General features: G+C 36.0%; 1 protein-coding gene across 2 annotated transcripts in view; it reads right to left on the reverse strand.

Moving 5' to 3' along the window:
* The window catches only part of LOC129949423 (MATH and LRR domain-containing protein PFE0570w), a 31,969-nt gene that overhangs the window by 8,436 nt on the left and 8,906 nt on the right, over positions 1-14,627 (reverse strand). Inside the window, exons 2-4 of one of the 2 annotated variants that reach the window (XM_056060887.1) lie at positions 12,378-12,439; positions 3,796-12,313; positions 841-3,732 (exon numbers count right to left, since the gene is read on the reverse strand). In XM_056060887.1, coding sequence (XP_055916862.1) covers positions 841-3,732; positions 3,796-12,313; positions 12,378-12,439 — 11,472 coding nt within the window. Of the gene's footprint in view, positions 1-840; positions 3,745-3,795; positions 12,314-12,377; positions 12,440-14,627 lie in introns of both variants that reach the window. The other variant, XM_056060879.1, reaches the window with a different exon arrangement.

The raw sequence follows: 14,627 nt of genomic DNA on the forward strand, positions 1-14,627 counted from the left end.
ACATTACAATTTTTTACTTTTTCATCAATATTTGCCCTCCAATTTAGTTTTTTGTCGAAAATGAGGCCTAAATATTTAGTTTGGTCGGAAAAGCTTAATAGTATTCCTCTAATCTTGGGTGGGATAATCTGAGGAATTTCATATCTTCTCGAAAAGAGTAATAATTTTGTTTTATGTGGATTGACGTCCAATCCACATTGTTTAGCCCATTTTATTAGCCTGTTTAAGGCATTTTGTAGGAGTTCCGAGAGAACTTGGGGGTGCTTCCCAGATACGAATATTGCAACGTCGTCAGCATAGGCAATCACCTTGAAACCCTCTGCTTCCAATGATGATCAGTATGCCAAACGATCAAGTCCTTCTTAGCACATCACTGTGGATACTAATAAACATAAGCCAAAAGTTGTCTTACTAAAATATGGGTTCTTTGTTTGAAGTGTTGCAATAGCCATAATTTTGTCAGCAACCCTTTTCGAATTTAAACTTAAGCATTTCAAAAAGAATTAAATATCTTTGAACAAGTTGCTTTTTAAGGAAACGGCTGCAAAAAACGATCCTAATTGCGTTTTTGACAGTTACGTCAGAATACAACTTGTTTTGTATTTATTTTCAAAAATAGCAACCCTTAAAACTTAGAAACTAATTAGCGTGAAATCTTTCATTCATAGTTTAACACAAAAGTACGTCATTCAAAAGGAACAGTGCCTTCAATTCGATAGCTTTGAATTTCTTTGCCAATTTGTATTTTCTTTCTTCCTAATGTTAATTTTCATTCATTTAAATTTCTTTGATTTAAAAAATTAAAAAAGCCCAAGAAGAATAAATATATGCATAACTTACCTGCGTCAGAATAATTCCTCCGTTCAGTTGTTGTTCTGGTTGTCGTTGTTGTTGTTGATTCTACCATAGTCTTCTCGTGAACCAACATAGTCCCCATAGCAGGGGGACTATTTTTGGCTGATTCCACCTGTTTGCCAATACCACCACCTCCACCGTTTTCATCGTCTGGCGTAGAATCGTTTCGCAGAGCATCGCCACGCTGCAAAGTAAGACGTCGCGCCACAGTGGCCTCTAAATTAGATACAATTTGGGATGAATCATCTTTTGGCTTCTCTAGCCATTCATTGACGTCATTGGTCTCTAATGATGTGGTCATTCTATTTGGTTCAATTTTAATTGAAGAAGAATGCTTACCACTTTGGTTATCTTCGCCGAGTGATGATGGCGATAGCATTTCATCGGAATGTTCCAAGGCCGAGGGCAATGAATTAACGCCAATTTGACGATTGAATTGACGCTTTCCAACTTCTTCCTCTGCCAATTGATCGAGAGATTCACCGATTGCCTCATTTCCAAATGATACATTTCGGTCTTCGGTCAAGGACGCCTTAGTTCCCATACTGGCACGACGTATGCGCCGTCGAGTAAGAAAGCCACGGGCGCCAGCTTGGATCTTAGTTGCCGCCGAGACAATCGTCGTGTCGGTGTCAGTTGATGGAAAATTATCCAAAGCCGTACTGATATTGAAGTCATCATGGGGGTGAGTGGTTTGGTCTCCCACATCGTAGTAGTCCGAATCAGCTTCCGAAACAGAATAGGCCATCATCTTTTTGCGGACATCTTCTGATAAGGCATCATCCATGCAGAAACTGCTTACACTTTCTTCGGTCGACTTTTCTGGATCGATATACTTCACTGTATCGTCGATGGTAACCGACTTAAATAGATGAGGGGGCTTAAAAGAGTTTCGATTTGTTGCAATTGTATTCATCCGATGAAGAGAATGAAGGTCCAAGTTCTCGTTGAAAGTGTCTTCAGATTCGGTCAACTGAGATGTAGAATCTCCAAAAACGACAGACTCACTTTGAGCACTGCTCTCACGGGTAGTATCACCTCGCTGAAGCTTGTGCAACACAAACTCGTCTTCGGCTTCTGTCGAGCTGGACTTCTGAATCTTTTCCATTGGTTTGATGGGTTCACAAATTGGTTCTTCAAAAACTGCCTGCTGATCTGTTATACTATCAATTGAGATCTTGTGCTCCGAAGCACGTCTCTGACGCATTCGAGCCACCATTTCTTCGGGTTCGCGAAGTTTTTCGGTCATAACATCGATAGCATCTGGCTTCGAAGGTGGTATATCTAAGCCATCAGTCTCTGAGGTCTCATCATAGCCAGGTGTGGTGGTAGTGGATTCGGCTTTTGTTGTTGTTGATTCAAGTTCTGACTCATCTTGGTCTGAAGCGGCTAAGTATGGTGTTGGAGGAACGACTTTTTTCACACATGGTTCCTCAACAACTTCTTGCGAAGAATTTTCAGTCGGAAGATCTTTCGGATCAACTGTGTTTTTGCTGATATCAGCTGGTTTGCTGTTTTCTTCAATTAATTCTTCTAATTTTGCTTCGACTCGTGCATCTGGGTCGTCCTGTTCCTCTTTGGACAATGTCTTATCGGCAAGTTTGTCATGATTTTCATTTTCAAGAATTTTTGCTTGGGGATCTGAAAGACTGCTCTCGATAAGCTTTGCCGCAATTTCAATATCTTCTTGTAGCTGATCATGTTGTGTGTCTTCTTTCGTGAGAACGGAAGCAGATTTGACATCTTCTGTGGAGACCTTTGTGACAGGTCCAACAGTGCTGCCTCCAACTTCTTCCTTTGGACATTCAGACTTTGCTTCTTCGTTACTTCCTATTGGTTTAATTTCAATTTCGCTTTTTTGAGTATTTTCTTTATTTGTATTTTGCTCAGGAATCTGTGGAATATTTGTGTGGTCAGTTTTATCAAAAGATGTAGAGTCATTTAACTTAGTATCTTCGTCAACAGAATTTTGTAGTATCTCTGTTTTAAGCGTATCTAAGTCTTTTATTTCAGTTTTATTGTCCAGACTTTTCTCTTGATCATCATTTGGTTTTTCGATTTCTTCATTTAATTCATGAGAAGATTTATCTTTGCTCTCAATACTTTGTGATTCACTTGCAGATTGTTGTACATCATCATTGTCAATATTTTTATCCGATTTTTGTGATTCTTCTATTGACTCTTTTTTAAGTTCCAATTCTTTTTGTTCAGGACCTTCTTTGACATCTTTACTATCACTAAAATCATCTTCAAATCCATGTTCTACAATTTTAAACTCTTCTCCAGGTTTTGTTTTAAAGGCATCTTCTTTTTCGGTTTCTTCAACGTTTGTGTCTTTTCCTTCAATTTCGACTGAAGAAAGTACCGATTTCTCACTGTCTTGTAGTACATTTTCTTTTGAAAATTTTTTCGTTTCAGTGAGTTTTGTGTCGGTCTTTTCGATCTCCGGAACTTGTTCTTCTTCTACAGATCTATTTTGATCTTCTTTTGAAGCATTAATAGCATCCTTAGTTTTCACATCACCGACATCAAAGCTTTCAGTTTCTGCTTTTGCTTTTGCTTCGTCAGTTTTTTCTTCCTCCACCTTATGACCCACATTCTTAGCTTTTACCTCAAGACTTGATTCCCTCCCAGAAGTGTCATCTTCTGATGATGGTGGTATAAGAGATATAGCAGGATAGTCATTTGAAGAATTCAATTGTCCAGCTGGATCTGTCGTCTTAGATTCTTCACTTTTGGCATCAATAGCAGTTATTGTTACGTGTGAAGAATCAACAGCTTGTGAAGAAATATCTGAAGGTTCAGTTATTTCACTAGCGGACTTTGTTTTATTCAACTCTTCCATCAAAACAAATTGTTTGATTTGATCATCACTCTCTAAAATATGTTCTTGAGATGAAATAAATAAATTAGATACAATCTTAGAAATCTTTAACTTACTTGAAATATCAATTAAATTTTCCGAACATACTCCACCTTCATGAATACCCTCTGCACAGTTCTTACACAAATCTGTGGCAACTACCTTGTCGTCTTCTTGTTTGTCTTCATTATTCTCCTCAGATTTTGCTTCTTTTTCCTTAGAATCAGATTGATTTGATAATTTGTCGTTGGTTCTTGAAACATTTGAAGCAGTTTCATCTTCAACTTCAAATTTGTTCGAAATTTCTTCATTTCGATTTAATTTCTCCAAATTTTGTTGGTCTTTCTTTAAATCTTCTTCTTCATTTGCTGAAACTATCCCAGAATTGTTATTTAAAGTGTTTTTATCATGTACCTCAGTATTATTAGTAAGCAACAAACTACTAGTACTAACTACAGCTGAATTATTAGATGCATCAATGCTACTCAAATCATTACATTTACTAGAAGTAGAAACTAATAAAGGATCTACAGAAGAAGAAGAAACTGGTGAAGAAGATTTTGAAGTATTGCTACTGGACGGAATTATAGGTTCATCACCCACAAACCATTTAAGTTTTGGACTAACTACTGGTTCTTCATCCTTAAGAATTTCATCTAATGGCGGAGCTGTAGGTTCAATTATACTTCTCTTAAGTCGGAGCTTCTGTGGGGTATTTACACATTCATTATCTACAATTTTATCTTCGGAATGAATGTTGATAGTTATTGTCGACGTTAGACAATCTTCACTATTGTTTGTTGGAGTAGGTGCTTCTGAAGAATTTATTTTATCATAGTTGAAGGCTTTTTCACTTTTGGTTTCGACACTGTCAACATCTGATAAGTCAAATGAAGTATCTGGTCCTATAAATATACTTGATTCATCTGAGTTTTCCAGAACTTCTTTAGGAGTTGTTTCACGATGAGTTCCATTAGAATAACTCTTTGTATTGTTGTTCCTCTTTACATTGTAGTCACGATAAGCTTTTTGAATTATTGAAGCAGCATTTTCAAGGACTGCTCCAGCTGAAGATGATTTTGTTTCCTCTTTGGGTTGATTGGGCTCAGAATACATTCTTTTCAGCTCATCTTTCGATGATGATATACAACCCACCGTGGTACCAACATTTTTCTTTAAAATCAAGGATTCTTCTTCTTGGTTTTTTGGGCTATGATTTGGGCTTTCTTTAACCGTATCTAGGTTTGCAATCACAGTTGGTTTTATAAGATTTTGATCTGCTATAACTTGCGTAATAGCTGCAGATTTTCCAGCTTCCGTATGGTCTTCAGATTTCTGCTGAATCATATTTTCCTTTAATGTATTTCGGTTTTCTTCATCATTTTCCAGGGTGTTTTCTGTTGGAATTTTCTTGCTTAGAAGATCTTTTCGTGTTTTGTAGCCCCTAAATGTCTTCTGAATTGTCGTTGCGGATTTTTGTAAGGCCTCATCATGAAATGCATCCACATCGAAACTATCGAATGCACCTTGTTTTTGTTTGTCGTGGTAATTAATGTCTTTCTTTTTGATATTCTGCCGTGTCATGTATCCTCTGAAGTTCTTCTGAATAATTGTTGCCGATTCATTAGGTTCAGAAGCTTGACTTTTTTCTTTAAATGTATCTTCAATAAGTTCTGTTCTGACTTCATGTGGTTCTTCCAATTTTTTTTCATTGTTTATATGATTTTCTTCCTCTTGTTGTTCACTACCTTGAGAATCTTTTCCTATTTTACTTCTTATATCTTTTCTTTTAAGGTCTTCCCTTACTTTGTAGCCCCTGTAATGTTTCTGAATAGTCGTGGCAGATTTATCAAGAACCAAATTCTTATATTGCTTCATACTATCTTGAAGGCTTTCGAAAACACCTGAGTTTTCTTTATCCTTTTCATCGTTGTTGTTTGAAGCATCAGTTTCAGTCTTTGAATTTGTATCTTCCTTTATTAAATCTTCATCTTTATTGTCGGCGTTACTTATTTGTGTAGCTTTAAGATGTTTTCTTGATTGATAACCTCGGAACGTCTTTTGAATTGTTACGGCAGATTTGTTTAAATTAAGATTCGTGGATTTTTCACCCTTGATTGGACTGTTGGCTTCTTTTTCAGGTTCAGCCTCAAGTTTATTCGTATCTTTGGTATCTGAAGTGTTTTCGAGTTTGGTTCCTCTTTCGTTGAAAGTTTTGTAGTTTTTTCTTGTTTTGTAGCCCCTGTAATGTTTCTGAATAGTTGTGGCAGATTTATCAAGAACCAAATTCTTATATTGCTTCATACTATCTTGAAGGCTTTCGAAAACATCCGAGTTTTCTTTATCCTTTTCATCGTTATTTGAAGCACCCGTTTGAGTCTTTGAATTTGTATCTTCCTTTTTTAAATCTTCGTCTTTATTCTCGGCGTTACTTATTTTTGTAGTTTTAAGTTTTTTTCTTGACCGATAACCTCGGAACGTCTTTTGAATTGTAACGGCTGATTTGTTTAGATTAAGTTTTGTGGCTTCTTTTTCAGTTTCAGCCTCAAGTTTATTCGTATCTTTGGTATCTGAAGTGGTTTCGAGTTTGGTTCCTCTTTCGTTGAAAGGTTTATAGTTTTTCCTTGTTTTGTAGCCTCTGTATGCTTTTTGAATTGTTGTAGCTGCTTGGTCTTCTTTTTTCTCTGCCTTTGAAGATACAATATTTTCTTCGTTATTTTCGACTTCTTTTGAAATGTCTGCTATGGCTAATGGTTCTTCATATTCTGAGGAACTTATTTGTTCTTTTTTTGAAGTCGGAATACTCTTCAAATCCTTGTTTAAGTTTTTCCGTGTCCTGAATCCTCTGAAAGTTTTCTGAATTGTCACAGCGGATTTTTCTTGGACATTGCTCCTTAATTTCTCCACTTCCTGTTTTAAACTGTCAAACAGATCCTCAGAAGCTTCCTCTGTTTTTTCTTCAACAACTTGTAACGGTGGTGGATTAAAATGTTCAACCTCGTTTAGTGAAGATCTGACTGTGTAAGTTTTATTTAATGTTTTCTTCTTGGCATTGTTGATTTCGATATTTCCATCGGAATCCAAATTTTGATCGAGGTCTACACTGAACGTCTTTGAAAGGTCCATTTCTTCGACATTTTTGTTATTATCGGTGTGATCTTCTGATTCTTTGTTGGGACCACTTATCAATTCAATTGGTTTAGTTTGTGTATTGCTATTGATTATTTTACTTGGAGACTTCTGAGGAATCTTGGTGGCTTTTGATTGTTTGATCGGACTTCTCTTTTTTCCACTTCTAACTCTTGTATTTTTCTTTTTGCTCCCAGATTGCGGAGGAGATTTGAACTTCGTTGATAATAGTTCCTTTTTAATTGCTTCTAAATCAAAAGATTCTTGACTTTGTGTCTTGTCATTTATAGAAACTGATTTGACTTTCCTTTGAAATTGATCACTAACATTTCTTGGCCTTCTCGTTCGATCAAGTAAGTCTGACGTTGACGGTGTTTTGGTTTTAAATTTGTTGGATTTATTTCCATAACCACTTGAACTACTACTACCTGAGACTAGTTTTCTACTGCCCAGTATCTGGGTTTGATCCAGTTTAACAGTTTCTCCTAAGCTATCACGTATGAAAGTTTGGTCGTTTCCTTCGATTGACCTTTTCTGTAGTACCTTTTTTTGTGGAGAGGTTTTCACATTTTTTTGTATGGTTTTGACCGACGTTGGTTGGTTGGTTTTAAGCCGTTTCACTGGTGATCTTTGATTCGCGGTTCTTAATTCTGCATTTTTTTCGGAGTGCTCATCTTCCGTGGAGCTTGAATATTTTGTTGGATGAATTACAGCGACCGGAATCTGACTCTTAACTATATTACCTCCCAACATATTCTTCGATGGAGATTGTGTACAACTTGTATCTTCCTTAGGTAAGGAAGGCAGATTTGTTGGATCTTCACTTGTTGACTCATTTAATTTTTCCCTTCTTTCTTTCCTAACTCTATGACCTCTATAAGCGCTTTGAATCTTTACTGCTGCATTGGTTTTATTTTCAGCATCGATATTTGTTTTATCTACTTCACTATTCTTTTGACCTTTATTTTCCATATTCTTTAATTGTCTTCTAACCTGATATCCTCTAAAAGCACTTTGAATCAGCACTGCGGAATTATTGAAGATATCAGCATTTTTTGTAACATCATGGATTGGATTCTTTTGTGTTTCAAACACATCTTCCATTTCTCCTAAATTCTCGGTGGCATTTTTTAAATACTTGATTGTATCTTCGAAAAATTCCAAATCTTTTCCTATGCTTGAGAAATCTGCAGAAGTTTCGGCACTACTACCATCAAAGCCAATGACATCTGATGGAGTTAATGGAAGTGGATCTTCACATCTTGATTTTTTCTCATTTGAAGAAACAATATTGTTTTGAATGAGACTTTCTGATTTTGGTTCTTTTTCAGTGGTTTTGATGTTTTCTTTAATTTCTGAAGAGAGTTCAGCTAATGTTGCCTGATCTTTCTCAACTGTTGGCTTTTTATCGGAAGAAGAGATTTCTTCATCGAGTTTGTTGTTCTTATAATCCTTGAGATGCCCTTCTGCGATTTTTTCCATCGAAAGTCCTTCTATAGTTGGCTGGTTTTCTTCAACCGATAGTTTCTTATTTGGAGCAGCTTCTTCATCAACTTTATTATCGACCTTTAAAGCCTTAGGTTCTATTTCAGTGTTTATGTTTTGAGAAGGTGTTTGCTCGATTGTTTGATTCTCTTCCAGTTTTTCATTATTTAACGTCTTGAATTCTGTGTCTAGTCTTGCCTCGTGTTCTTTTGGGTTGTTCTCTTTAAGTGTTTCCTTCTTTCTTGAAGAAAGTTCTTCAAACTTCTCACTCTCTAAACCCTTGTAGTCTAGGTCTTTTCTAGTAACTTCGTCTGTTTCTTGTTTTCCCTCAGGTTTCAAATCAATTTCCGAAGAAAGTCGTTGATCGTTTGGCTGAAGAAATTCTTGGTGGTTTTCTGATGCAAGTTCTTCAACAAGCTTCTCATTCTTTGAGATTTTGTTAGATTCTTTTGCATCAAAATGTTCACTTGAAGTAGTATCGCTAGAGTTTCTATCTGATTTTGCTTCTTTAAGCTTGTTTAAATCAGCACACTCAGGAGAAATAGATTCATTATCTATGGTTTCTTCAATTGGTTCACAAAATTTGGTTTCCATACTGTCTTTGGAATTTGAACTTTCAACGAACTCTAGGGGTTTTGAAGACAAATTCTGCATTGCGGAATTTTCGTCTGTCTCCAGATTTTCTGTAAGATTATTATTCGAAAGTTTGTTAATAAGCATTTTGTCCAAGTTAACTTTTTGGCTGTCTGAGCCAGCTTTATTTTGTGAAGAGTCAAGATCTCCATTATCTTTTAACTTTTTGATTTCATTTTTATCTTCGGGTGCTACATTTGATCCATTACTTTCTTGCTGAATATTGTCTATCACTTCTTCTGCAGTCTTATGCTGTAAGGCTGATAAATTCGAAGACTGTTTGGTTTTTTCATGTCCGGGTTTATCTTCATTATCTATTTTGTTTTGCTTCAAATTCGTTTCTTTCGTATTAATAACGTTAACTTCTTCTAGAGTGATGTTCTGATCATGATTTGAAATTTTGTTTTGGGGCTTTTCGTTACAAATCGATTGCTCTAGAGGTTCATTCAAGACTTCAGCTTCTTTATGGACTAAATTCAAATCATCTTTTGTTTCTTCGGAAGATTTTTCTATATTTGTTTTAAGTTTATTCAAGACTGCGGCCTCTTTATGCCCGTAAGAAATCGTTTGATCTAGGGATTCTTTCAAGACTTCAGCTTCTTTATGGACTAAGTTCAAATCATCTTTTATTTCTGCGGAGAATTTTTCTTTATCTATTTTACTATCGTTATTTTCTTTAGTATCTTCACTCGATGTATTTTTAAATGTTTCCAGTTTAGTGACGTCTTTAGAAACCTGGTCATCGACTACTGTGTCATTACAAATTTTAGATCTACTTGGCGTTATTTCCACTTCTTTCTCTTCATGGGAAATTGATTTTTCTTTAATTAAATTTTCATCTTTTACGTCCTCACTCTTGTTATCCAAATAAGAACTTTCTTGTTGAACATTTTCTGAAGAAGTATCTTCATATTTCAAACGAAGATTTTCTGTTAGCAAAATGTCTTCTTTTGGATTATTCATTTCTTTGTTTATTTTTCCTGAAGTATTTCTTAGCGAATTTTCGTCTTCTGCATCTTTATAAGAAGGTATTGTTTCGGCTACATCACTTTTGAGCGCTTCGTTGTTTATTGATGGTTTTTGTAATTCATCATCGTCTTCTTTCTTGGATTTCTTGATATCTTCTTCCAATTTGATGGAACTATTTGTGTGGTCTTCTAAATTATTATTATCATCGTGATGGGAAATCTTCTCATTTTCTGCATTCACAGATCTTTTATTTCTTGAATAAGACTCTGATGAAGTGTCTGCAGTGTTCGAACCTTGTTGAAGGTCATTTAAGTTTTGAAGTTCTTGCAATTGTGACTCAATTTCTTGATCATGATTCAAAATCTTGTTCTGATCAATTTCACTTATTTCTAACTTTAAATCTGGATTGGGTTTGGGATCTTCAGGAATTTTTGAAATGTTTTCCAAATTATCTTTGCTTAAGTTAGAAACAGGCTCTTCTTTAGTTCCATAAAGGTTTTTATCAGATTCATTTATTTTATTTGTCATTTTTGTCATTTTATTTTCAACCAGTGCAGAAGTATCTGAAACTATCTGCTGTTCTTGTTGTACAGCATCTTTCTTCTTCTCAATCAAATCAATTGTTTTAGTGCTATCAACTGATAAATGAGAATCCTTGTGCAAAACATTTTGTTCACTTAAGGTTTGCTCCAATACTTGGTCGTTAAAAGTATTTGGCATGTTTAAAGTATTGTCATCTTCAATTTTCAAGGGAACTTTGTTTAATGTACCTTCAGATTTGTTCACATCACTATTGGTTTGATTGAGATTCGAAGACTTTGAATCATTTTTATTCTCCGCTTGTACATTTTCTTCTGTAAGGTTCTTACCCGTTGAAGTCGATTTCGAACTAAGATTTTCTTGATCTAAAAATGTTGTTGCTTCTATTTGAAAAGTGTTATCTCCAGTTTTTTGAGGTTGAACTCCTCTTTCAGAATTGATAAGTTTTTCTGACGCTGTCTTCACTGAAGAAAGTGGTATGTTTCCTTTTGAATTTGACTTTACCAGATCATTGCTTATCAAAGCATCCATTTCGAGACTTACTCTTTTTTCATCCTTACCCTTATAGTCTTCAAACTGCTTTGAACTTTCTTTTGAATCTTTAACTTCTTTTCCGTTGTCTGACAAATTTGTGTTATTTTGAACTGTTGAATCTTCACCAGAGTCCTTAAGACTTTCAGCGCTTAATTGAGAGTCATTGGATTTAGGATTTTCGGTGGCATTTTGACTGGATCCTTTTGTTTTTAAACTATTTTCTTTCTGATTCGTATCATTTTGTCCTTCGACTATCAAAGAATTTGAGTGGTCATCGTTTGACAATTTTTGCATAGGTACTGGACATTTTATTGGTGTTTCTTCATCTTTGTCAGGTTGTACATTAAATCTGCTGGTCTTATTTTCAATTTGTGTCACACTTGACTCCTCCGAAGTGCTTCCTTTTGATTCCAACGATTCCTCTTCGGATTTCTCTTCTGGACTTCTAGCATCCACTTCACTACTACCAGCTGCTATTACTGCTGCTGCTTCTAAATACTTCTTGTCATCAGGTACTTTTTGACCCTCTTCAGAGTGCCTATTTCTATTTCGCCGCTCAACTACAGGTGTGCGTGCTGGATGAATACCATACAAATATGTTGGAACTCTCTCAATCTCAACAAATTTCTGCACATCCTCGTCGTTGCTCTTCGTCGTTTCCCCATCATCGGCTCCACCCTCCTCATCGTCATTCTTGTCCCCATACAAACTACCATCATCCTGCCGTGCATCCCTCTTAAAAATATCACTCACATGATGGACCACATTCTCATTTGATTCCAATGAATCGACATCTAGCTCTTCGGGTTCAAGTGAGTCCTTTTCCATTGTGCTTTCATTTAAACTATCCGAGAATTCCTGGTCATTCATATCCTGATAGTATACATCGTAGATTTTCAAGGACTCTCCACTATCGGAATCAAATTTTCTAATTCGGCTATCACCCTGATAGTAAGATGACGCATCATTGTTCTTGGTATTTTCATTTGCATATTCTCCAAGGTGATGTCCCACTTGAAAAGTTTCTTGAGATTCTTTTAAATGAGGATTAGGGGCTGTGTCTGGCAGAGTTTGTGGATCTGGAGTTGCTCCAAGCATTGATTTTGGATAATAGTTCAAGGGCACACTTAAACCAGCCGGAACTATGTTAAGTTGGCTCGCTTTGATCTGTGATGGTTCTCTTTCTCTTGCTCTTCTATTTCTATCAATTGCAGTTTGATTGTTTTTGTTGGTTAAATTTTGGGGGTTGTAATTGCTGCCAATTTTGGTTGATAATATGCCAATGTTATGTGCAGTACTAGTATCCTGTTTATGGAAATAATATTCTTTAGAAAAACACTGTTCAAACAGCTTACTTACCATGGTTTACATCAGTAGTTGATGCAGATAATGGCTGGATGGGCTTTTCTTCAGGAATGGACGTGGCATTTCCTAGAAAACAATAAATTAGTTTGAGGTAAGTTAAAGACAAAGTCTTAAAATGCAACAATATTTAGGTAAGGCGTTAATAAAATAAAATTTCCTAACAAGAGGGAATTATGGCCCGGTCAACTAGGGAAAAGAAGTGAGCACTTCTGGAATTGCTTCTAAACTGAGACTTTAAGCCTCTACAAATGGCTGTAGGTAGGTAGGAAAAAGAAACCCATTCCTCTAACATTAGAACATTATTATGGACAAAAACATGCCTAACACAGGTTATGAGCCCATCGTAAGTTCTTATTTTTTTGCCAATATAACAAGGAACTCGTTTACACAAAATTTTGAATACAATTGGGCATTAAATAATTAAATCATAGAGGTATGAAGTTCAGCTTTCAGTAGAATGAAAAAAGACTATCAGCTGTCATTTTGACATACGTAGACTTGACTAAGGGAGATTTACTTTCGAGGCATTAACTTTTATTGTTTGACGAAATAGAATTATCTGTTCAGGAAAACGTATTTTCGAAAGGAAAATAGACAAATTATAAAAATTAGTGGAGTTAAACTTTTTTTTCTCAAAAACAAATTCTTAGAGTTGCTAGCATTGAACTACGTACATGACAGCTAATTTAAATGGGTTAAATTCTTCGAAGATTTTTGGTAGAAGGGTTCCTAGAGAGATAAAACCATAATATAACATTATCACTGTTTTGTTGGAAAATCAATCTATTAATAGTATAGTCGGATTTTACACGAATAACAAAAACAATATCCGCAGTATGAATACTACCGATAAAAGTTAAAGTATAATCTTACTACGGATATGTTTTGACATTTGTACGAGTCTGGAATGGATTTTATGTAATTTCGTTCTCAAATGTTGGTACGATTGATATTGCATTTGTATCTCGATGGCTGTGTTCGTTGAGTGGTTGTGCATTTGGAATCATGTGTTTTCCATTGGGAAAAAATCAATCTATTACTGTTGATATTATTTAGTTTTGTTAATGAAAATGGACTAACTGGGCTTAAAGATAAATAAGTTTTGCTATGTTTCCACCAAACGTTTATCTCAGTTAAGATAAAATGAATCTTTTTGGTCTTTCCACCACACAAGAAGATTTAAAAATGATTAAGTTTGACAGCACTTTCTAAAATGCAAATGGTGTATCGATGTTTCTTATGAAGTGCAAGTGAGATAGTTCGTGTTTAACAATGAATAACTCAATAGTTCAGCACCATATAAGAATATGATACCTACTCCTTGTGCATTTTTTTTTTATTAATTTGATTGAAACAAAACTATATTTTTTGTTCACCAACATGCAAATAAAGAGACCATAATGCGTTATCCTTAAAACCAACTCCTCTACACAGGAGGAAGAATTCCTGAGATGGAATCAACGGTGGCGTCTACAGTTCCAGTAAGGTTGAACTACTTAGTGAACACCTTATAGGGCTTCTACGACTGATGAGCGGTTTATCCGGATCCCCGTCCTTGGAGTTATATTAAGGATCTGGCCCTCCAGGTTGGGGTTTGTGCAGTCGGGGTGATTTTCAGGCCACCTAAAAACCTCATAGTTGCGAAACACCAACAAGCCTCGGATACGATTGGATTTACTGTTGACAACCTACGCAAACGAATTAAGGACAACGAACTTCGAATATACACGTGGGATGTTAGGTCCCTTACCATATCACGTGCAGCCGAAGAATTAGGCCCAAGACTGCTATAAAGCAGACATCACCGCCATCCAGGAAATACGATGGGATGGGCCGGGCAAAAAGAGGATAAAAAACTGCGATATTTACTATGGTGACTGCTACTGCGAAAACCACCAGCGCTTATTTCGATGCGGCTCTGTCATTGGAGCCAGACTTAGGCAAGAAGTCTTGAGCTATAGGTGCATCAACGAGCGCATCATGACCATACGCATCAAGGCTAAATTCGGCAACATTAGCCTGATAGCCGCAAATGCCTGCACAGAAGAGAAATATGACAACACCATAGATATGTTCTTCGAGCTCTTGGACAAAACATATGAGCAATGTCCCAGCTAAGATATTAAAATTGTCCTGGGCGATTTTAATGCCAAGCTAGGAAGGGAAGACATTATTGGTGGATTAATCGGGAAAAAATAGCCTGCATGACAACACTTCCAGCAACGGATTCCGGCTCATAGATTTTGCGCGGGGC

This window comes from Eupeodes corollae, chromosome 1 (genome assembly GCF_945859685.1).
Source record: "Eupeodes corollae chromosome 1, idEupCoro1.1, whole genome shotgun sequence".
Taxonomy (NCBI): domain Eukaryota; kingdom Metazoa; phylum Arthropoda; class Insecta; order Diptera; family Syrphidae; genus Eupeodes; species Eupeodes corollae.